Source organism: Artibeus jamaicensis, unplaced genomic scaffold (assembly GCF_021234435.1).
Source record: "Artibeus jamaicensis isolate MK-2021 breed Jamaican fruit bat unplaced genomic scaffold, CSHL_Jam_final scaffold_916, whole genome shotgun sequence".
Lineage (NCBI taxonomy): Eukaryota > Metazoa > Chordata > Mammalia > Chiroptera > Phyllostomidae > Artibeus > Artibeus jamaicensis.
In genome coordinates this window covers 56,539,886-56,565,186 of record NW_026522059.1, presented here as the reverse complement: position 1 = coordinate 56,565,186, position 25,301 = coordinate 56,539,886, and the positions used below count along the sequence as shown (strand labels likewise).

Here is a 25,301-nt window from a genome sequence, read left to right as displayed (position 1 = left end):
AACAAGAATTAAAAGTGATGTCTGATGTTTGTAAAATTGTCTTTTTTTTAAGATGTATTTTAAAACCCAGTTCCTTCCTGACTTCCTTGTCTCAAATATCAGCAACTCCATTCTTCCATTTGCTCAAGAAAAAAAAAAAATTGAAATCATCCCTGATTCCTCTCTTTGTTCCATATCCTACATCCAACCTAAAATATATCCAGCACAGATCACTTCTCACCATCTCCTCCATTATCTTTTACCTGGATTACTTCAAAACCCTCCAAAATTTCTTTCCTTTTCTACCTAGATTACTGCAAAAAGTTTCTTTCTTTTTTTTCCCCTTGCCCAAGCAGATGGTTGCCAGCATAAGCCTTTTAAAAATGCAAGCTGTCATTCTCCTGCATGGAACCCTTCCAGTGGCTTTCTATTTCATTCAGAGCAACAGCTAAAGTCCAAACAATAGCCTATCAAACCTTACAGCACATGCCCACCCACCCCCCAACCCACACACCCCCCAACCCACACACTGTTCTGACCTTATGTCCCCTCACTCATTTCACTTTAACAGTTCCTTGTTCCTCCTCAAATACACCAGACATGCTCTGACTCCAGGACCTTGACACAAACTGCTCTCCAAACATGCAATATCTTTGCTCCCAGAAAGCTACATGGCTTTGCTCACTTAACTCATTGAAATATCCCCTTATCAGGAAGGCCTTTCCTAACCACCCTATTTAAAACAACCATCATCACCTTCTCCCATTCTCTACTCTCTTACCCTGCTATATTGCTTTTCGTATCATATAGCATGTTTGCTTCTAAAGTACTCTACCATTTAGTTGAGTTTTTTTCAGTCTCTTTCCATATAAATGTAAGAGGGATTTTTTTTTATATTGGTTGTTAAATTCTGCATATCTGGCATCTAGAACAGGCCTGACATACAGCAGATAATAAATATTAGTAGGATGATTGCATGAATATTTTGCTCTCTATAATTTTGTATTGTTTGGATATTTTACAAGAAGGAAATGCTCATTTATCCATTTGACAAATATGGATTCAGTACAAATTCAAGCCAGTCTCTGTACTGGGTGCTGGGTCAAGAGTGCTGAGAAAAACTCGACTACGCTGCCTGGGTTCATGGAGTTTAGTCCAGTAGATAATTGAAATAATGACAAAATGAGTGCTAAGTGCTATAAGGAAGGGACATGCGTCTACAATAGCAGATCCACAAAGAAAGCTGGCCCTGCCCGGGTGAGGTAGAAGTGAATGGAGAAAAAGGGCCTGGGGGACCAAGAAAGCCACAGGAGGCTGGCAGCAAGGCTCTGCATTATATAACTGCTCTATGATTTTCCTCAGGATGGCCTCTGCCCTGTATCAAAGTGTATGAAGTGCACCCCACGCTACCTGCTGATCATCCCCTGAGTAGCAGCAGAGCCAAGAAACACCCACATGCATTACAGAGGTGAAGGGGTGAGTGTGGCACAGAGTGGAGGAGTAGAGTTGAGGCAGAGGGAACTGTGTGGGCGAAGGTTCTGGAATGGGAGGGACGATGGCACGTTCTAGAACACAGACAGCAAGGAGAAGGTGATGAGAGAAGCGACTGGAGAGGGAAAGCATGGGCAAGGCCTGGCAGGCCCTCACAAAGATTCCAACTTTATCCCGAAATGAATCAAAAGCCCCAGGAAGAGCTTGTTAGTTTTTGTTTTGTTTTGTTCCATTTGCCTTGTGGTGACATGAGTAGACCTGTATTTTGAAAGCAGTGTTGATACTGCCTTTGTAGAATATATTACCTGAGGTACCTGACCAGGTGCGGGAGGATCAGTCAGGAGAAAACACAGGGAACCTGCCCCAGAGTAGAGGCAGGACGTGGAGAAAAGTCGACCAGTGGCAGAGATTTCATTACCTGTGTGTTATGGGCAGACTCATCCTCCCAAAATTCCTATGCTGCAGTCCTAACTCCCAGTGCCTCAGAATGTGACTGGATTTGGAGACAGGATCTTTAGAGAGGTGACTAAGGTCATAAAGATGGGCCCTAATCTAATATGACTGCTGTCCTTATGAGCACAGGAGATTAGGACATAGACTCACATAGACCAGGTGAAGACACAGGGAGAAGATTATCTATAATCTAAAGAGAGAGGCCTCAGAAGGAACCAAATCCACCCACACTGGTTTCAGGTTCTTGGCCTCCAGAACTTGAGAAAATAACTTTCTATTGTTCAGGCCACCCACTGCATGGTATTTGTTAGGGCAGCCTTAGCAAACTAACACACTGCAAAAATAAAAAAATATTAAGTGAAGAATGAAATCTTTGAATAATAAAAATATATTAGATTTATCCTAATTGATATCAGGGTGGTGTATGATGGTGAAATTCAAACAAAAGAGCATTTCTTCAGTATTCCCGGTGATGGCTTCCACAACAAATATGTATCGTCCCTAAAATGAGGAATAAGAAACACAAGTAAAGTTAAGGGTTAGATGCTTCTATTTCGTAAGACTTCTAAAAGCATTTTTCTTACTAGGAAGAAATCATTTAAATTGGATTGGTTATCATTTCCTCAGTTTTTTAATGAGATGAAATTTTGTACGTCTAAATTCAGCAAACATTTATTTCCTAATTATGAGTAAGTTTAATGATTTTTTTAGACTAATCTATGAGATTTCCAAACATTAGATATAAATTGTAAACAAAATCAGTTAAGAATATGCATTGTTAAAATTTATTTTTAAATAGTCACCAAAAGTGAAACATGCAAAATTTCATTGCTAAGTATCTAATGCAAACATCTGAAGTCACATGGTTATTACTCATGGAGACTGTTACAGCATTCTAGGCAGCAGTTGCACAATGCATTTGCCCCAAAATCATTCAATATATTGATGATGAACATTTGCATTACTTTTCAGCCATGTATGTTACAGAGGAAACATGAATGAAAATGAACTTTCTTTCGTGTAACTTTGTTATATTTCCACATTCTTTAGTACAGGAGTCCCAAACCTCTGGGCCACGAACCAGTATGTGTCCAAGCCTGTCAGGAAATGGACTGTGCAGCAGCAGGTGAGCTTGAATGTAATGCTCTTGAATCGTCCTGAGACCATTTCCCACCAACCCCCCTGATCCATGGAAAAACTGTCTTCCACGAAGCCAGTCCCTGGTGCTAAAAAGTTCAGGGACCACTGCTTTAGAAGGAAATAGAAAAATATCCCAAACCAAATAAAAGTAGGGAAAAAATCTTGACTATCTTAATTTTGAGTCACAATTTTTAAGAGTTGCGAATTGCTTATTCAAATTCTTCACATATCTGTTACCACCAAAGATTAAGAATGTACAAAATGACTCTTGGACAATACCTTAGAGAACAGTATTCCCTTGAAGGAGAATGGCACTGATGTATTCACAGTCTCTGCAAACAAAACACAAAAACATCTTGGTCATCACTAAGTGACTTCTTTTTTGGTAACATGGCTGCACCTTTGACACTTTACTACTGGCAGTGCAGTCCCAAAGAAAATTATAAAGAAATAATAATAATAAAATTATAAAGAAATAACTAATGGGAGCCACCCTGACTCCCATTTCCTGGGACTCCGCTGCCACCACATGCTTCTCTCAGGACCAGCATTGGGGGATGCAAGCTTTAAGGCCCTGAAGTGAGTAAGTGATGCACAGGCAAGTGCTAATATGCTTCATCCCAAGTTATATATATGCATATTTAATATTGCTGCTCCTTTAGCAGGGTATAATAGAGAAGGAAAGTTATTTTAAAAGTAGATATGTGTGATACTTACAATTTAATTCTCAAACTTTAAAGGATCAATGTTTCTTAAATTAGAATGTCCTGAGCTCTGAGCCTATATAGTTGGCTTCCAGATGGACATGTTTATTTGAACCTTCCAAAATTACCTGCATTTCAACATGCACAAATCATAACTCATTATGTTTAAATATATGCCTTTTGCACACATAATTTCAAATAATGGCACTTCTATCCATCCTGTCACTGACCTTCAAGTGGTTCTTGATTTACCTAATCTTTGCCTGCCACACCAGTTCAGTCAGCATGTCTCTCCTGTCCTGTCTCCCAATATGCTCTCCTGGTCTCCTCCGCTTGACTCCAGGTCAACCATCTTTGTTCAGCCCTCATGGCCTTTCACTGTCTCCCACCTGCTCTTCCTTCCACCCAAGTATCCTGCCAGCCAATCCCCTCTGCCTTATGAATGGACACTAGCTATCTGCAGAAATGGACATCTCTGTGGGGCATCCTTACCCACTGATGACAAGCTGCAGACCAATATTTGCATATGGCTTACATGCCTGCTCCTGTCCCCCTGTTCTGGGCTCATCTTCAGCAATTCCCCACAAGCACATTCTGCTCCAGCTACAAAAAAAAAAAAGCTACTCTCCAAATAAGCCACATCCTCTCCTGGCTAGATGTGTCTGTATACACTCTTTCCTCTCCAGGGAACATCTTTCCTTCTTGTTCTCTTATTAAAGACACAAACAAAATGCTCTCTGAAGCTTTATCTGAGTTTTTCTATCATGGTAAATTGATCACTACATATATAGTTAAAACTAAGAGCACATAAATTCGATTAGCTTTTATGATGCTTTGTTGTCATTTTTGTTCCCATGACTATCTTCCCCAGAACAGAGAGACCCAGAGATGGAGACCCTATCATGCAACTTGGGATCACAAGGGTCTAAATCATGACCTGCTCAAATTAGGTTCAACAGATGTTTGTGGAAGGGAAGAAGGGAGGGAAGAAAGAAGCAGGCAGTCTGGGTTCAGTCTGACACATGTGAGATCTTTAGAAAGTGAAACTTCAAAAATTCAAATAAAATGTCAACATAATCCCAAGATTATGTGAAATCATTGTGAAACAATTGTTTTAAAAAACAGTGATCTGCCAAGAGGATTTGTTTCTAAAGAGAAAGCACGGCACAGTAGAAGAGTAGGCGGTAAGAGTCCAGAGGCTGCTCAGGTACTAACTAGTTCTCTGAATGACCTTGGGCACAGTTCTGAACCACTCAGCCATCAGTTTCCTTACTTGTAAAAATGGCAGAGCCATAAAATCAGGAACAAAGAAAGGAATCAACATGAATATTTATTATTTAATAACATCATTCTTAAATTCTTACTGAGCACTATTTTATACACATGCTCTAATTACTCCTTGAAGCCATGTAAAATCAGTTTCACTGTGCCCATTTTACAGATGAGGAAAATGAGGTGACTGTGACCCAAGGTCAGACTGCTAGTAGGTGGGAAAGTGGGGACACTGACTCAGGTCTGTGAACCTCTGAGCCCAGATTCACCAGCAAAACCAGCTCCATGACTTGTATGTGATTGGGGGTAGCAGATAAAGTAGAGATATGGACAGATGATTGGCTGGGAAACCCACAGCAAGTACACTGATTTACTTAAAAACTATTTTCTTTTTTTAATATTTTATTTATTACTTTAGAGAGAGAAGAAGGGAGGGAGAAAGAGAGGGAGAGAAATGATGGGCTGCTTCTTGCATGCCCTGACCAGGGACCTAGCCTGCAACCCAGGACTGTGCCCCAACCATGAATCAAATCAGTGAACTTTGGATTTGTGGGATGACACAAAACCTACTGAACCACACCAGTCAGGCAAAAAAAAAAACTATTTTCTTAGAGACTGCTAGCAGTTGTACAATCATATAATCAAACTGATGTCCCTTTCAAAGTAAGTATAAGCCCTTTCTGTTATAAATTTTTATATTACTCTAATCCCATTAATTCCCTATGATTATTTTTCATTTTTGGTGCCACCTATATCTAGTGTATGCTATGTTGCTAAATTTAACATATGCATGTAAACTACCTGAAATCGTTTTTTTAAACAAGGTGGGTACAGGTTAATGATAAATAATTATATGGGAAAATATTCAACTTCAATAGTAATAAAAATGTTAATAAAACAATTAAGTTATTTCTAATAAAGTTTTTTAAAAACTTATCCTTTTAAACAATAATACCCAATGTTAACAAGACATAGATTAATCTACTATACTTACACTTTGTTGGTGGTATAATATATAAATTGGTATAATCCTTTAGAAAAGCAATTTGGTCTTATGTGAATAAAAGCACAGTTATACTAAAACTATTTAAGCTTAGAAATCTCTCTGGGAGCTATATAATTCCTTCTTCTAAATATGGGACTATTCAAATCTAAAATGTGAGAAAAATTATATAAAGAAATATATTACTTATAATATTATTGATAACAGTACAAATACCAGAAGGACGCTAATGTCCAATAGGAGAACAATTAAATGAGCCAGGACATAACACACTAAGGGAGAGTTTTCACTGTAAAATATTCATGCTCTGACTTTTTAAAAGATATTGTTTATTTTTGTTTTTAGACAGAGGGGAAGGGAGGGAGAAAGAGAGACAGAAACATCAATGTGTGGTTGCCCCTCAGATGGCCCCCAACCCAGGCATGTGCCCTGACTGGGAATCGAACCTCGGTTGTTTGGTTTGCAGGCCTGTGCTCAATCCAATGAGCTACACCAGCCAGGGCCGTACTCTGATTTTTGAATCACGTGGACATGGTTATCTAGCCGAAAAATTAAATAAATTGTTTTCATTGTAGTCAAGTATATTTACAACTGCATAAATAATATGAATAAAAGGAAATACTCCAGAATGACTTTAGAAATCGGTGACTTCTTTATTGTTTATTCTTTCTAATTTTCATGCTGTGACAGCGTGATATTTATAACCTTTTAAACTATTTAAACTATTTACTAGTTTGAAAATTATTAAGAAAAAAATTCACGAGTTTTCAATAAGTGACCTTAAGGTCTTAAACTCTAAAATTTTATGATTCTGTGGAAAATTTCCAGGGTGGAAAAGAAAGGAGAAAGACATGGAAGAAACCAATGTAGTGGCATAGTAAAATCTAGTGAGTTTCTATGAAAATATAAGTGTAATGTTTAGAAAAAGAGATCCATAACCAAGGATAAATATACAATATTAATCTGAACAAGATAAAAATTTTAATAGCCCTTCAAACACACTCAAGTGTCATCTTAATAATAACTCAGTAATATAATTGTAAAGTGTCATTTAAACTGCTAAAAGTAAAAACTTTGAATGTAAAGAATTATTATCAGAAAAAAACTTCACATTTTCCGTGTATTTACTTTCTATATCATTCTCATAAAGTATTATATTCTAGCCTGAGAGCAAGGTAAATTACATGCTTACCTCCTTTTAGAGCTCTACAAAAAGAATATTCATCATCAGATCCTCGGCAAATAACTTCTTTGCGCATTGGGAACACCAAGGTGTTAAAAGATAAATACAGATTGAAGTACAATTTTTTAATGTCTCTTCCTTAAAGAGAAAAAAATACCATTAGTCTCTCATATAAGAGATTATTTTATAAATAATAATTAACATTTATTATACACATAAAGTATGCTCTGTGCTTTTCCAACATTATTTCATTCAATTATCACAACTACCCATACTGTGAGTATTGTGATCCTAGTTCTGGAGTTGAGGAAACTGAAGTTTTTAGAGGGTAACTAGTGCACTGTAAACATAAAAGAATACTCCATCATAAGAATTATGTACTATGACTAAAAAAAGATGGACCTATTTTTTTAAAAACTATCAAATGAAGATATAAGATTTTCTGTTCTTTTTGTAGTTTGGCTAGGAAGTTCAAAGAAAGAAAAGGAGTTGATGATAATCAACTCATGTCCACTTTTTAGTAGCTTTGATGACAGATTTTTTTAGAACAAAATTAAACCTTTTAAAAATATAATTCTATAAATAACTGATAATTTCTTTTTTTTGTATTTTATTTATTTATCTTTAGAGAGGGGAAGGGAAGGAGAAAGAGTGGGAAAGAAACATCAATGTGTGGTTGCCTCTCATGTGACCCCTACTGGGGACGTGGCCTGCAACCTAGGCATGTGCCCTGACTGGGAATCGAACCAGCAACACTTTGCTTCACAGGCCCACGCTCAATCCACTGACCTACACCAGCCAGGGCCAAAATTAAACCTTTTGATTAAAATTTGGGTGATGAGCTATTTATTATAGCTTCATGATTACCCTATTCCTGATTAACATGAAAAAATCAGTAAACAATGTATTTGGCTCAATTCTTATAAGTTACTCACTTTGTCCAAGGAGAAAGCATGTACAATCTTTTTTATAATGAAAATAATTGACTATAACCACCACCTCATTGAAAATATTTTCCTAATAAAGTCACTGTAACTCACTGTGTAGCCATAATCAAAGGAAAAGTTTCATACCTTTAACTTGAACTTGGCTATGTTTAACAGAACTGTCAACTCCTTCCTTAAAACTTTCCATTTGGTGTTGCTGCCACCACTCTTTTCCCCTTATCCTTCAACCTCTCTGACTCCTCCTCACTCTGTTCATTTACTCCTCTTTATTAAAGTTCTATCCTCAGTTCTCCTCAATAGCATTTATTCTGCACAATCTCTCTGGCTTTAAGTGCCACATAGAATGCTAACTCCCAAAATGCCATCTTTAGTCTCAAACTTCCTCCTGAGCACTGTCTCATATGTGCATTCAATATCTCTATTCAGATGTTGTTCATTAGTTCACCCTAGAGATCCTAAATTGATTTCCTCATCTTTATCCACAAATCAGCACAAGAATTCCCAACTCCAATAAATCTTACTAGTCTTCATTTCATCCTCATTTCCATGGTCTTAATGCAGGCTCTCATTACTCTGAGCCCAAAGGACCACGAAACTCCCTAATTTGTCTCTAGTTGTCTACTTACAGGGTAAAGTATAAAGAACATAACAGGGTCTGCTTCAAACAGTGGTTCACGGTCCATTCCACAGACTTTAGCCTGAACCTCTCAAAAACCATAGATGTGAGTAGAAGTTGAAGAGCTGTTTTTATGAGAATTTCCTTAGACATGGGAATCAGTAGTACTGTTGTGGTGTCCGAAGACAAGGTTGGACAGGGACCTTCTTCCATTTCTACATGGAATACAGTATATTCCTGGTCTTTGATGACTCCCAAAAAAGTGCTGTTTATATCTTGAGAAGCTTCTTGACCTTGGACACCACTGTGGTCACGTCAGCCACATGAAAAGTGGTTAATGTGAGGTACCACTCACGTCGTTCAGCAGGCCAGGGATATACATGTGCATGTTGGGATGAGAAAGAAGAAACTGGTGGCTGCCATGTGAGAAGACTGTTTTTTTAAAGATTTTATTTATTTATTTTTAGAGAGAGGAGGGGAGGGAAAGAGAGAGGGAGAGAAATATCAATGTGTGGTTGCCACATGAGTGCCCCCTACTAGAGACCTGGCCCACAACCCAGGCACATGCCCTGACTGGGAATTGAACCTGCCATCCTCTGGTTTGCAGTCCATCACTCAATCCACTGAGCCACACCAGCCAGGGCAGAGAACACTGTTTTTGACCTCGCCTAAGAAAACTCCAGGAACTACCAGAAATAATTTTCAAGGAGACTTATGGTCCAGCTTTGTTTGTCAATCAGTTAGTGGTATACAAGCAATTTACTAGCAAGGTTATAAAGTCTCAAAGTAAATAATTTCTATTCCCGACCTATTTTTGATTCAATTTGTACTTAGAGCTCTTACTTAACAGAAGTAGAGATAGCACAGAAAAATAAGTTGATTTCTATAATGTGGCCCCACACTTTACACAGAAATTCTAGCATATTCTAGGTAAACTCATGTCATAATTGCAGAACTCTATAAAAAATAACTGAATAATTATTTTTAGTAAATTAATATAGTGTGATACAAATGTCATACTTAGTAAATGATTAAGTTATCCGTGGTGACAACAGAGGTGTGCTACTCAAACTTTCCTTCTCAAGAACCTGCTGGAATAATAGTAGTTGGCAGACAGCCCCGAGCTGTTGCACCTTTGTATCCTTCTCACCCAGAGGCCAGTGCCCTGCAGGTTGCTCCTCTGCTGAATGAGCACTGCTGAAGACACTAGAGCCAGCCTATTCCTTCCTGCCTGTCATAGGACACTTGTGATAGGCAATCTCTGCTCTAAGGCTCCCCACTGACCTGGCTGAGAGGATCTCAGGGATGTATTTTGGTCTGATGACAATATTACCAAATTCTCCTTCCTTCCTTCCCTCTCTCATTTCAAAAGCATCAGATCTATACCTCAGTCTGAACCCTCTCCTTGCCCACTTGGGCCTCCTCTTCCTTTCATTGTTTATCAGCATTTTCTCCAGATAAATCTATTATACGTGTAATTCCTTCTCCGCATCTGCTTTTCAGAGAACCCTGAGTGATGGCATATTGTATTATTATTACTTGGGTCTGGAAGGATACAACTTGCTTCCTGTGGGTAAGGACAAGGGGTTTGCATGAAAATTAGGTCATTCATGATGTCAATAATCAGTTCTGCCAAACATCTAGGGGTAAAGCACACCACATAGACCAGAAAACAAAACCCAAGAGAGAGAAATTGTAGAGCCTTAGCCAGGCAAAATTTTAGGAAAAAAAATTACTTTCTAACCTTGGCAGATAAATAGAGTTGGATTGTTCTTTGCTCTGCACTATCATCAAGCATCACTACAGTCACTTTACTTACCACACCATGTTTTTTACAGGTCTGTCCCTCCAACTGCACTGAGAAATTCTTGAAGGTCAAGAGAATGTCTTATTTATAAATGAATACTTAGTATCAATCACAATACTTGAAATATACTATGCATTTTTCAAGAATAAATGAATGCAGAAACAAAGTACCCAAACACAGGTTGAACAATTAAATTCAGAAATATTAAAACATGAGTTTTGTCTAGTATTTCTGGGTTCTCAGCTACCTCTTTTCTTGTAAAGTAGAAAACTAAGATCAAGGGGAAATCTTTATTTAAACTTACTTACATGAAAGCATTTTGTAAAATATACGCTCCAAATATAAGCTATACTATAAATTATGATGAAAACAATAATGGTAATGCAGATGATGAGAGCTGAACTTTTCTGGGATCCTAGAGTTTACATACCACAAAGCTAACTGGCATGAGACGATAAAAGTTTTATGTGTTTTCCCAAACACTTAGGTCCAGCCCAATGCTATCACCATCACCCAACTAAAACCAAGAGGAAGAAAAATAATACAACACAAAATAAAAAACATTATCGTTTTTATCCCAAAATCATCATTTTAAGATCATTTTTAGAAAAACATGTCCTGCCTTGCTTATACACAGATCTTTAACTAGTGGAAACCCAACTTTACTTATCATCTGAATAGATAATGGCTGACAAAGTATATACCTATTAAATTGTTAGAAGTCTAAAATTATTCCCACTTTACCCCCATGCCATTATGTAGTCCCCTCCCCATTAGTGGGAACCTAGTGACTTGCTTCTAACAAATAGGTCAAGCAAAGTTAATGGAGTGACTCTTCCATGACTAAGCTACATAAGATGGTGACTTCTATCCTGTTAGCTAACTGTCCCCTTTGCTGGCTTTGATGAAGCAACAAGCTAAGTTGAAAAGGCCCATATTGCAAAGTACTGAGAGCTGGCCAACAGCCAAACAGGAACTGAATACTGTCAACAATCACATGAGAACTGAAGTGGATCCTTCTCTGTTTGAGAGTTCAGAAGAGACCCCAGTCCTGGCAGACAGCTTGATTGCAACCTTGTGGGAGATCCTGAAACAGACACAGCGAAGCCATGCCTAGACTACTGACACACAAAGACTTTGAATACATATACATTTGGAACACAATTATTTGTCATTGATATTTTTTGAACCTTTGAAATACTCTACAAAAACAAAAGTTTGAACTTACTTGGAATGAAGGAAATATGCAAATATCCATTGCTTCCCTTCAATGTTACACAGGGTTCAGGTACTACCGAAATAGGATATTTCATTTTATCTAAATGGAATAAAGAAAATGTCAATAAATTATTCCCAGTGAGTAAAGTATTTGGAAATTCAGCCTCCAAATGATGCTTTTAGCATTAAAATTGTATAATGAGAAAAACTGAGGGTGGCTAAAAATACCTCCCTCTGCTGAGGAATAACAGGATGGCAGAGCAGGAAGTCCAAGACCCTTCTTCCCTTCACATTCAAATTCAGCAACAATTCATGAATAAATTCTCTTTGTGAGAAGTCAGAAACTAATTGAAAGTACCCTGAGTTCCAGAAGAAATCAAATCCAGACTTACTAAAGTTGGTAGGAGATTTATGATGCCCTCTTGAAAGAGACCCTGTGCCTGGCACAGCAAAGTCAGAAAAAAAAAGCCCCTTAACCTCCAGCTTGACTCAGGAAGGAAGATGTTGGTTCATGCATCCAAACCCCCAAATTTTCCAAGGGGGATCCCCAAAGGACTGAGGAAATAAAAAGTCAGGACAGATCTTAAACTAGTATGGACACTACACGAGTAATCAAAATTTCCCAACAAAGAAAAGCCCAGGACCAGTTGACTACACAGGTGAATTCTACTAAACGCTTAAATAAGAATTAGCACCAATACTTCTCAAACCCTTAAAAAAAACTGAAAAGGAAGAAGTACTTCCCAACTCATTTCATGAGCCCAGAATTATACTGATACCAGAGGCGGACAAAGACACCACAAGAAAATAAAGCTACTGACAAATATCCCAGATAAATATAGATGCAAAAATCAACAAAATACTAGCAAGCTGAATTCAACAACATATTAAAAGGATCGTGATCACATGGGATGTATTCCTCTGATCCAAGAATGTTTCAAAAAAATCAATCAATGTGCTACACCACATTAACAGAATGAAGGATAAAAATTACATGATCATCTCCCAGTATCCATTTGTGATAAAAATGTTCAACAAAGTTGGAATAGAGAGAACATACCTCAATGTAATAAAGGCCACATATGACAAACCCACAGCCAAGATCATACTCAATAGGAAAAACTACAAGTACTCCCCTTAAGATTGGGAACAAGGCAGGAATGTCTGTCTTCACCTCTCTTATTCAACATAGTACTGGAAGTCCTAGCTGCAACAATGAGATGAGAAGAAATAAAAACAGAAAACTGTACTTGAACAACAATTAAATAAAAAAAATTTTTAAAGAAGAAGTAAAAAGCAACCAAATTGGAAAGAAAGAAGTAAAACTGCCATCATTTGCAGATGACATGATACTGTGTACAGAGAACCCTAAAGATTCTACCAAAAAACTACTTGAACTGATAAATAAATTCAGTTAAGTAGCAGAATACAAAATTAATATCCAGAAATAAGTTGTACTTTATTTGCTAATAATAAAATATAAGAAAAGGAAATTAAGAAAAAACCCCAGCCCTGACTGGTATGGCTCAGTTCATTGGGCATTGTCCTGCAAAGCAAAAGGTCTCTGGTTCTGCTCCCAGTTGGGGCATTTGTCTGGGTTGTGGGTTGAGTTTCTGGGTGGTGTGTGTATGAGAGGCAACTTATCAATGTTTACTCTTACATCGATGTTTCTCTCCCTTTCTTTCTCCTTCCATCCCCCTCTCTCTAAAAATACATAAGTAAAATATTTGAAAAAAAGAGAAAACAATCCCATTAAAAATTGCTTCAAAAAGAATAAAATACTTAAGAATAAATTTAACCAAGGATGTAAAAGACCAGTACTTGAAAAATTATAAGACACTGAAGAAAGAAACAGAAAAAGATACAAATAAGTGGAAGCACATACTGTTCATGAGAAGGAAAAATCAACATCCTTAAAATCCCATACTTACGAGACCAATCTGCTGATTCAATACAATTCCAATCAAGACACCACTGATGTATTTCAAAGAACTAAGACAATTATTCCAAAAATTTATATGGAACCACAAAAAAAAAACTGTATAATAGTTATCTTGAGAAAGAAGAAAAAAGTTGGAGGAATCATGCTACCTAATATCAAACTATACTACGAGCCACAGTAATCAAAAGAACATGGTACTAGCATGAAAACAGACACAATGGAACAGAAGAGGGAGCCCAGAAATAAACCCACACCTTTATAGTCAATTAATATTTGACAAAAAAGGCAAAACCTATGGGCTAGATGGGCTAAAAATGAAACTAGACCCCATTCTTACATCAAACACAAGAATAAGCTCAGAATGGATTAAAGACTTAAATATTAGATTTGAAACCATAAAAATCCTAGAAGAAAACATAGGCAGTAAAATCTTGGGCATTTTTTATAGCAACATAATTTCTGATGTATCTCCTTAGGCAAGGGGAAAAAAATAAAAAAATAAACAAACAGGATTACAGCAAACTAAAAAGTTTTTGCACAGCAAAAGAAATAATCAACAAAATTAAAAGATAACCCACTGAATGGGAGAACATATTTGCTGAAACATCTGATAAGGAACTAATATCTAAAATTCATAAAGAATGTTTAAAACTCAACACCAAAAAAAAAGAAATACGGTCCAACTAAAAAATGAACAAAGGACCTGAATACACACTTCTCCCAAGAGGACATACAGATGGCCAAAAGACACATGAAAAAATGCTCAACTTCAATAGCCATCATGCAAATTAAAACCAGAATGAGATATCACCTCAAACCTCTCAGAATGGCCATCATCAATAAATCAACAAACAAGTGTTGGCAAAGATGTGGAGAAAGGGAACCCTCATGCACTTTGTGGAAATGCAGATTGGCACAGCCACTGTAGAAAGCAGTATGGAGTTACCTCAAAAAATTAAAAAGGGAACTGCTCTTTTGGCCCAGCGATTCTACTTCTGGGAATTTATCCAAAGAAAACTGAAACACTAATTTGAAAGAATATATGCTCCCCTATGTTCACTGCAGTGTTATTTACAATCACCAAGATATGGAAGCAGCTCAAGTGTCCATGAGTAGAAGAGTAGATAAAACAGCTACGGCGTATTTACAGAATGGAATATTACCCACCAGTAAAAAGGAAAAAAATTACCCTTTGCAGCAGCATAGATGGACCTAGAGAACATTATGCTAAATAAAATAAGTCAGTCAGAGAAAGACAAATACCATGTGATTTCACTCAGATGTGGAATCTAATGAATAAACTGAACTAACAAGCAAAACAGAGACAGACTCGTAGATAGAGAGCAGGCTGACAGCTCTGAGGGTGGGGGAAGGCTGGGTGGTGGAGGAATTGAGCAAAAAAGAAAAAAAGAGAGAAGAACTTATGGACATGAACAACAGAGTGGTGATAGCAGGAGGGAGGAGGATGGGTGAAGGTGGAAGAGAATATAGGGAGAATAAGCGATAATGGGAAAAAATACAATAAAATAAAAATTACCCTCACCAGTGTAGCTCAGTTGGTTGGGCAGTATCCCCCAAAGCAAAAGGTTACTGGTTTGATTCCCAGTTAGGGCACATGCCTTGGTTGTGGTTTGGTTCCAGGTCTAAACACATGCGGGAGGCAACTGATCAATGATTCTCTCCCACATAGCTATTTCTCTCCTTCTCTTTCTCCCTCCCTTCCCCTCTCTCTAGACATAAATAAATAAAATCTAAAATAAATAAATGATTAAAATTTAAAAATAACCCTCTCAAAATTACATGATCATCTCAACAAATGTAGAAAAAGCATATGACAAAATTCAGTAATGAGCTAAGGATACCTACTCTTAACATAGTACTGAAAGTCCTAGTTGGATCAATCAGTTAAGAAAAATAAATAAAAGGCATCTAAATCAGAAAGGAAGAAGTATAATTTTCCTCTTTGCAGACAACATGATTTTATATAGAGAAAAACCTTAAGATTCTGTTTTAAAAAAACAAACTGTTACAACTAACCAACAAGTTTAATAAAATTGCTGGACAAAGAATCAACATAGAAAAATTAGTTGCATTTCTATACTCTAACAATGAGCTACCTGAAAAGGAAATTAGGAAAACAATCATATTTACAATAACACCAAAAGAGTAAAATACCTAGGATTAAAAATACCTAGGATAAACTAAGGAGGTGAAAAACTTGTATCCTGAAAATTATAGGACATTGATGAAAGAAATTAAATAAGACACAAATGGAAAGACATTTTCTGTTGACTAGAAGACTCAGTATTATATAAATGTCCATATTACCCAAAGCAATCTACAAATTCAATACATTCCTTATCAAATCTCAATGGCATTTTTAGAGAAATTTTTTTTTAAAACTCTAAAATTCATATGGAACCACAAATGACTGCTAAGGGCCAAATTAATCCCAAGAGAGAAAAAAAATCTAGAGGCCTTACACTTCCTGACTTCAAACTATATTACAAAGCTACAGTAATCAAAACAATATGGTATAGTACAGACAGGCATATAAACCAATGGCACTGATCTCAGAGATAAAAACCATGCATATATTGTCAAGCAGATTTTGACAGGAAGCCTAGAATGCACAATGAAGAGAGAATAGTCTCTTCAACAAATGGTGCTGGGAAAACTGGATGTCCACATGCAAAACAATGAAACTGGATCCTTAACTTATACCATACACAAAAATCAATTCAAATGCATTAAAGGCCTAAATGTAAGATTCAAAACTATAAAAATCCTAAAAGAAAACTTATGGGGAAAGCTTCAAGACATTAATTTTGACAATGCTTTTATGACTGTGACACCAAAAGCATGGGCAGCAAAAACATAAACAAGTGGGATTACATCAAATTAAAAACTCTTGAGGGCTTCCATCCCTTCCATCTTGAGGGCCTCCATCTTCTTAGATAGCTGACCATCTGAATAAAGTGCCCATAAAGATTCAAAAATAAAAATAAAATAAAAACACTTGCACAGCAAAAGAAACAACAGAGTGAAAAGTTAACCTATGAAATCGTAGGAATTATTCCCAAATTGTATATCTGATAAGAAGTTAATACCCAAAATATATAAGGAATTCCAACAATTCAATTGTAAAAAAACAAAAACAAAACCAAAAACCTCGACTTCCGCCAAGATGGAGGCATAGGTGGAAACACCTTGCGTCTGCACACAACCAAATCTAAAAACAACAAAGTTTTAACAATAATAAACACAATCAAACCACACAGAAAATCAACAATACGGAGTCCGAAAACAACAAAATGCTCAGCTAAACTGGTAAGAGGGGCAAAGCCAGCAGCAGAATGGGTTGGCCAAAAAGATCCCCGACCCAGGTGATGCGCAAGTAGCTGAAGGCGCGGATCCCAGGTGCCCACTAGGTACAGGCAGACACAGGGAAGAGGCGTGGCTGGCTGTCAGCGGTCGGTGGAGCATTTGCGTGCAGATAAACCAGTGAAGAGGCTAGTGTTGAGACCGCTCAGCGTAGGGTGGCAGGCTCACACATTTCTGCTCAGACAAACAGGCGGGGCAAGCGGTGAGATGGACTGGGCAAGCAGGGAGGACCGCCATTGCTCCCTCTCTGACCCCGCCCCCACATACAGTGTCACAAACCAGCGACCTGGGTGTCCCCACCCTGGTAAACAACTAAGGCTCCGCTCCTCATACGTAACAGGCACAAACAGATCAAAACATGGCTCAAGAACAACTCAGAGCCCCAGAGCCAATAAATCTAAGCGATGAAGAAATAGCCAAACTTTCAGATGCACAGTTCAAAACACTGGTGATCAGGATGCTCACAGAATTGGTTGATTTTAGTCACAAATTAGAGGAACCTATGAAGGCTAAACTAATTGAAATGAATGGTAATGCACAGGAAACCAATAGTAATGGAAAGGAGACTGGGACTCAAATCAAGGGAGTAGACCAGAAGGAAGAAAAAAATGACCAAACAGAAAAGAATGAAGAAACAAGAATTCAAAAAAAATGAGGAGAGGCTTAGGAACCTCCAGGACATCTTTCAACACTCCAACATCCGAATTATAGGGGTACCAGAAGAGGAAGAGAAACAGCAACAAGTGGAAAGCTTATCTGAACAAATAATAAAGGAGAACTTCCCCAATCTGGCAAAGGAAATAGACTCCCAGGAAATCCAGGAAGCTCAGAGAGTCCCAAACAAGTTGGACCCAAGAAGGAACACACCAAGGCACATCATAATTACATTAGCCAAGATTGAAATGAAGGAGAGAATCCTAGAAGCAGCAAGAGATAAGGGGACAGTCACCTACAAAGGAGTGCCCATCAGACAGTGGATTTCTCAAAAGAGACCTTACAGGCAAGAAGGGGCTGGAAAGATGTATTCCAAGTCATGAAAACCAAAGACCTACAACCAAGATTGCTCTATCCAGCAAAATTTTCATTTAGAATGGAAGAACAGATAAAGTACTTCTCAGATAAGACCAAATTCAAGGAGTTCATTATCACCAAGCTCTTATTATATGAAATGTTAAAGGGTCTTACCTAAGAAAAAGAAGATAAAACATATGAACAATGAAAGGACAGCAAACTCACAGTTATCAACAACCACACCTAAAACAAAAGCAAATTAAGAGGACAGCTAGATCAGGAGTGAACCATAGAAATGAAGATCACATGGAGGACTAACAACAGGGGAGTGGGAGGAGGAGAAGGGGGGAGAAGGTACAGAAAATAAGTAGCATAGATGGTAGGTAGAAAATAGATAGGGGGGAGGGCAAGAATAGTAGGGGAAATATAGAATCTAAAGAACTTGAGACACGTGTTCATGAACTAAAGGGGGGGAATGGTGGGGGAGGGGTGTGCAGGGTGGAGGGGAACGGGGCGGGGGGAGAGAACAAATGTAATGGCATAATCAATTTAAAAAAAAAAACCTCATAAGCTGTTTTAAAGTGGGATAAGGACTTGAGTGGCCATTTCTCCAAGGAAGAGATGTGAGGGACCAACAGGTGTATAAAAAAAATGCTCAAAATCACTAAGCATCAGGGTGATGCAAATCAAAACCATGATGAGATATCACCTACCTCTCAGGATGGTTATTTTTTTTAAAAAAAGTGTTGGCAAGGATATGGAAAGTTGGAACACTAATATACAGTTATTCAGAATGCAAAAGTGGGCAACCAATTATAGAAAATAGTTTAGAGATCCCAACAAAAAAGTGAACTGCCATATGATCCAGCCACCCACTTCTGAGTAATTATCCAAAAGAATTAAAATAAGGATCTCAAAGAGATACTAGCACTCCCATGTTCATTTCAACATTATTCATAATACCAAGGTATCGAAACAACCTAAACATCCATTGATAGATGAATAGAGAAAGCAAAGGTGGCACATACATACAGCGAAATACTATAAAGTATTTCAAGTATTTCAGCCTTTAAAATGGAAAGAAATTTGAAAATTTGCTACAACATGAATAAATCTTGAGGAAACTATGCTAAAGAAAATAAGTTATATAAGTACACATACAATATGATTCCACTTATCTGCAATATCTAAAATAGTCAAATTCATAGAATCAAAGAGTGGAATGGGCCCTGGCTGGGTGGCTTGGTTGGTTGGAGCACTGACAGTACACCAAAAGGTTGCAGGTTCAATCCCCTTCCTCTCTCTCGCAAATCAACTTAAAAAATAAAACATATCCTGCCCTGGCTGGTGTAGCTCAGTGGATTGAGCGAGGGCCTGTGAACCACAGGAGCGCGGTTCGATTCCCAGTCAGGGCACATGCCTGGGTTGCAGGCCAGTTCCCAGCAGGGGATTCATGAGAGGCAACCATATGTTGATATTTCTCTCCTTCTCTTCCTCTTTAAAGATAAATAAATAAAATCTTAAAAAAAATAAAAATTAGATAAGGACTAAAAAAATAGTGTAATGGTGGCGGCCAGGGGCTACGAGGAGGGGAAATGGAGAGTCACTCATCAACAGGTATAAAGTGTCAGTCAAGCACAAGGAAGGAATAAGCTGTAGGAATCTGCTGTGAGACATTGTATCTATTGTCAACAACAATGTACTGTACATTTAAAATTTTAAGAGAGTACATATCATGTAAAGTGCTCTTGCTAGAGTAAAGTAAAATTTAAAATGTTGGACAAGTAAAAAAATTTCCCCATAATGTAAATAGATTAGTGTTTTAATGTCTTTACATTGTTAAGGTGGAGGTTGAATCTATTTAATTATTTTGAGCTATGTGTGAGGGGAAAAACATTCCCCAAGACATATTTTTATAACATTACCTCTTAAATTTTGGGACTTTTTTTTCCAAGATTTTATTTATTTATCTTTAGAGGGGAAGGGAAGGAGAGAGGGAGAGAAACATCAATGTATGGTTGCCTTTCATGTGTCCCCTGCTGGGAACTGGCCTGACTGGGAGTTGAACCGCGATTGTCTGGTTCGCAGGCCCACACTCAATCCACTGAGCTACACCAGCCAGGGCTTAAATTTTGGGACTTTTTAACCGGTATGGATTCTCTGAGGTGGAGAAAGGAGGGGCATGAAGTTGGAGATGGCGGCTGGCAGGCTCGTTGTACCACACACAGGCTTGTTGTATCGCTTGCCTCCCAGTCCTGCCATCCATGGGTCAGCAGGGAGGGACCACGGGATCTCTCAGCATTACAGTGAGAGGCGAGATCCTCCCACAAAAATCAAAAGACAAATCAAATCATTTTTACTAAGTGCTTAAAAACTAATTATAATATGAAGTGTTACTAATAAAGGTCCTCTGAAACTTATCACAGAGAAAGTAGCATAATCAGTGTGTGGGGCGAGTGGACTGAGAAGCCTTCTTGGAAGCGGGCAAGGGCACTGATCTTGTAGAACAAAGAAAGTCCAGGGCCAAGTTGAGAGGGAATTCAGCTTGTTTTCACACCTGTCAGTTATGTTAATTGCCCGGAAGTAACTTTACGTTAGCATTTGCCGGAGTGTTTCTTACGATGCTCAACGCACATTCAAAAATAAAATAAAATAAATAGGTTTCTTCATTGCAAAACTTCTCAGACCTCAATGTACACTTGTAACTTCCCCAAAATGATTAAACCATAAATCCCCTTTCCCAAAAGAATCTCAAAAGAACTAACGTTTGGGGAAGACTCCCTTTCTACCTTTCTGGTATCACCAGTGGGCAAAAAAAGCCATCCAACCAACCCATGGTGAGCAACGAAGTAGAAAGCACCAAAGAAAACTGATGAAGTCCTGAAGCTGTGCTTGCAGAGAAGGGAAAGGGGGTGGGGAGCAGTGATCCAAGCAGTTAATAGCATTAGGGTATGGATGATTTTTTAAATAAGCAATGAAGACTGTTTCTATGTGGATCTGTGCTAAAATTTTTATCTTACAGCAATTCTTGTAAAATAGGTTCTAAAATCACTTTCATTTTACAGATTAAAAAACTGGGGCACAGAGAGGCTAAGTATTTTGCTCAAGGTCATACAGCCAGTAAATGACCGAACCAGGCTTACATCCATTTTATGAGCCTTGAGTACCTGTTATATGCCAATACTATACTAACAAAAAGTAATAATAATACAGCTTAGAGCAACAATTTTCAACCTTTTTCATCCCGTGGCACAAATGAATTACTAAAATTCTGTGGCACACCAAAAAATATATTTTTGACTTAAAAAAATAGGTAGAATTTTTATTCATTCATACCAGTAGGAAGGCTATTGCTGTGTTGGCTGTTACCATTTTCTTATTTGACAATGTAAGGGAATAAGAGGTCAGTGACCCTGAGTAAATAGTCAGGTATTGCATGTTTTAAAAATTCTTGTGGCACACTGTTTGAAAACCACTGGCTTAGAGCAATAATTAATTCCAGGAATCAGCTAGGACTGTTTGTGCTTGTCAAGAAGAAAGTCTTGGGGCTGAGGCAAAGCTCAGAAGCACACAGTTCTGCCGAAACTGGGAGGAATGCGAAACTGGGCTCAAGGTCGGGAAAGCTGACCACAGGAAACAACAAAAGCACTTGGAGTTTTAAATACAACAGTTTAGAAACTGGTGAGGTCTGCGAAGGATCAAGAAAAGCCATACAAGGAAGTCACCAGCAATCACTCTTGCTGTTAGCAGCCCCTGGATCATACGATCATTTCCTGTGTCTCCACCACAGCAAAGTGAGGTTCTTGTGAAAACGCAGCCTTTAAATAGTTGACGCTACAACTGCTTGTTGCTGGTGCACTTACCGCAGTAGGTATACCAAACACTCGCATCAGAGGAGTTGCAGATCCAGTGTTGCTCCTCGGGTTCAGTAAATGTGGAAGAAAACAGGGTAGAAAAGAGCATAAGTGGGAACATGATTTAATATCTCCAAAGCTTCACAAATACAAGGAGAATCAGTAACTCATCATCAGCCTCGTCCTTTCCAGTAAGTAGAAAAAAATTGAACTTACTTATTAGTCACATGACTTCCTAGTTCCAATTCAACTACGTTCCTCTTTATTGTCCTGTCCGTGTGTGTGTGTGTGTGTGTGTGTGTGTGTGTGTGTGTGGAGAGAGAGAGAGAGAGAGAGAGAGAGAGAGAGAGATCTGAGCTCTTCCTGTAATGGTAGAGAAGAAAATGATTCAGATTGTACTTTTCCAGCATTTGATACAAATGAGAGCACAGAGCTTTAAAAACAAAACATGGTATTTCCCAGTCAACAATAACAAAACCAGCCAGTAGGTCTCCTTTAGGATTCCAACAGATGGCACCCCTTCCCATCTGCATAGCTCTTTTCTCCCACAAAGTTTCTTCAGACAACAATTTCTCGTGGCTCAGAGTGCTGAGTGTATAGATCTGAACTGAATAATCACATGCAAACTATTTCTGTTCAGTAACAGGTTCAGCCATGGGGCAGAGCCAGGCTGGAGGAGACCCTAAACGCGAGACTCAGAGAACTACAGGATACTACCTGTAGTTCTGCTTTGAGGGCTGGGATACCAGCAGGCTTGAGAGTGTACTTCCTTAAGCAAACTGCAGCTCCAGGAAGTATTTTGAGCTGTATTAATAAAATGGTCACTATCTCGTGTGTGGCATTTGTTTCATTTCAAAACTCTTATTCAATTCTAGAAAACAGCTGATCCTTTAGGTTCTTTGCTACTTGAAATCATAGCATACTATTTGGGATTACAATGGCATGTGGAGTTGGGGCATAAAAATCCACAAGTTTAGAGGAAAATATGCACATGTTGGTAAAAGTTTTCACTAAAGAAGTGTATGTCTTTTCCATTTTTTAAAGGCAAACACCCCCTGGGGACTGAAGACATGGGGAGTTGCAAGATTTTATTATTTATTTATTTATTTATTTATTTATTTATTTATCTTTAGAGAGGAAGGGGGGAAGGGGAGAGGGAGAGAAACATCAATGTATGGTTGCCTTTCGTGCGTCCCCTGCTGGGAACTGGCCTGCAGGGAACTGGTCTGCAACCCAGGCATGTGCCCTGACTGGGAATCGAACCGCGATCATGTGGTTTGCAGGCCCAAGCTCAATCCACTGAGCTACACCAGGCAGGGCCTAGGCTTGCAAGATTTTAAAAAATGTTCTAGAGAATTTGTCTTGTTTTGTTTTACCATAATTTTTAAAATGTGTTTAAAAAGTGAGGGGAAACAAAAGAGGAAAAGCCTGTAGTGTTCTTGAAATACTATTTCTCACTAAAAGGAACAAAGACTGGAGAAATTGTTGATTCTAGGTCTGGGGAATAAATTGTACATGATGAGCCTGAACACCTTATCATCTTAGATAACCAATTTGAAGACAGTCCCATTGACTAAAGATAGGTTTCCTATTGCCACTGTAACAAATAACCACAAATATAGTGGCTTAAAACAAGGCAAATGCATTCTCTTACAGCTCTGGAGGTCAGAGGTCTGCAATCAGTTACCCGGTGCTAAAGTCACGTTGTCTGCAGAGTTGGTTCCTTCTGGAGATCAGCAGAATTTGTTTCTTTGCTTTTCTCAGCTTTGAACACTTTGGTTCCAAGGCTGGCACTCAATCCACTGAGCCACACCAGCCAGGGCTAAGGGGCATTTTTTTACATAACAATCGATAATACAAACAACATAATCTATGAATTAGTCTTCTCTAAAATAATCAAACTTCAACTGATGAAGCTTCAAGTACAACCAATTTATATGAAATATAGCAGACAGAGAAATATGTTGAATTACACCTTGGGGATACAATCAGAAAATCTATATCATGAAAATGTATAAAGGGCAAAATCAGTTTCTTCAACAGCTAATTTGCAAGACGGAAAAAAAATAAGTAAAAAAAAGGAAGAAGCCACAATTTTAAGTGTTAAAAGACATATCAATAATTGCTGATTAAAGATGCTGCCTTTGAGTCCCCACTGCGCCTGTGTGTGGTGAGAGGTCAAGCTGCAGCACCAGAGCAGGAGCTTACGTGTAACTGGAGCCAACTGCTCCTGGGCCAGTGGCCTTTTTAACCTCAAACGACATGGGGGGGGGGGCAGTGATTAAGGTGTAAACTTTACTTAGATCTTAATGCAAGCAAAATGTGTGTTTTTAAAGGCAAAAACCCATTTTTTAAAGGAAAACCCCCCTGGAGGGACTATAAAACAATTGGGTATTTGAACAGACTATTTGATAACGCTGGGGGCGGTAGTTTGGGTATTATAATGGTATAGTAGTTATATCTTTTAGTCCTTATCTTACAGAGTTACAAAATTCAGTATTTAAGGTTATGATGAATGAGATGCTCCCAAGTAAAAGCAGAGGGCAAGTGGCTGGAGTCTGGCTGAAATAATATTGACCACAAATTGGTCATGTTGGCTCCTTGTACTCTCATAATTGGGAAGGTTTGAAATTCTCAAAGCAACAGAAATACAGAGTATTATGAAAAAAAATCAGAATACTATTTGTTACAAAGGCCACTCTGTTACTTTTGTTCCCAAAAGCTGCACTCTTTCAGTATAATTAAATCTACACTAAGGAAAAGAAGTATAGCACATTTTGCGGTCCAAGGGTATATTTATTATCTGATGTAACCCAGGTACCAGCTAGGATCACCCTACTCTTTAAGACTCAAACAAAACTGATTCAATGCCCTTCACATTGACAGTGGGGGACTCATCACCTTCCCAGTCTTTCCAAGATCGCTCTGCCTGGGGTTGACCCGAGTTGTTCCTGCTGACTGATTTCAGTGAAGAATCACCATGTTACCCCTCTGCATGCTGTCCTTTTGAGAAATCATCTTTCTCACTCAATTTTTTAAGCTTTCTTCTTTTTCATAAACCACCAGTCTGTCTATTCTGATACTAAAATAGGTTTTTTCATTCCATTACATAGGTGACAAAATGGTTACATGAATAGAGGACATTTAAAGAAAGGTAAAATGTACTCAAAACAAATGATGAACACGAACCTGAACTAAAACTTTACAATGTTAACAACACTGGGTTTTTCTAGAACTAGGAATGTTTTCTTGCTTCCACTCTCTGGTATTTTATTTACTTATTTAAGATTTTATTTC

The 25,301-nt window shown here is 38.1% G+C and overlaps 1 protein-coding gene and 1 non-coding gene across 3 annotated transcripts; one reads left to right on the top strand and one right to left on the bottom strand.

The window, feature by feature from the left end:
• Positions 1-518: 518 nt before the first annotated feature.
• On the bottom strand, positions 519-22,213 carry LY96 (lymphocyte antigen 96). Of its 2 annotated transcripts, XM_037150962.2 has the most exons (5): positions 22,014-22,213; positions 11,824-11,913; positions 7,235-7,363; positions 3,343-3,395; positions 519-2,424 (listed from the first exon to the last, which is right to left on the bottom strand). In XM_037150962.2, exons 1-5 carry the CDS (start codon positions 22,123-22,125, stop codon positions 2,326-2,328), a joined length of 483 nt encoding a protein of 160 aa, XP_037006857.1. In that variant the 5' UTR covers positions 22,126-22,213; the 3' UTR covers positions 519-2,325. The 2 variants fall into 2 exon arrangements, with proteins under 2 accessions (XP_037006857.1, XP_037006858.1); XM_037150963.2 differs by lacking the exon at positions 11,824-11,913.
• Positions 22,214-24,139: 1,926 nt separating this feature from the next.
• On the top strand, positions 24,140-24,270 carry LOC119053426 (small nucleolar RNA SNORA76). The gene has a single exon (XR_005083297.2). It is a non-coding gene; the product is annotated as a small nucleolar RNA SNORA76 (small nucleolar RNA).
• The last annotated feature ends 1,031 nt before the right edge of the window (positions 24,271-25,301 follow it).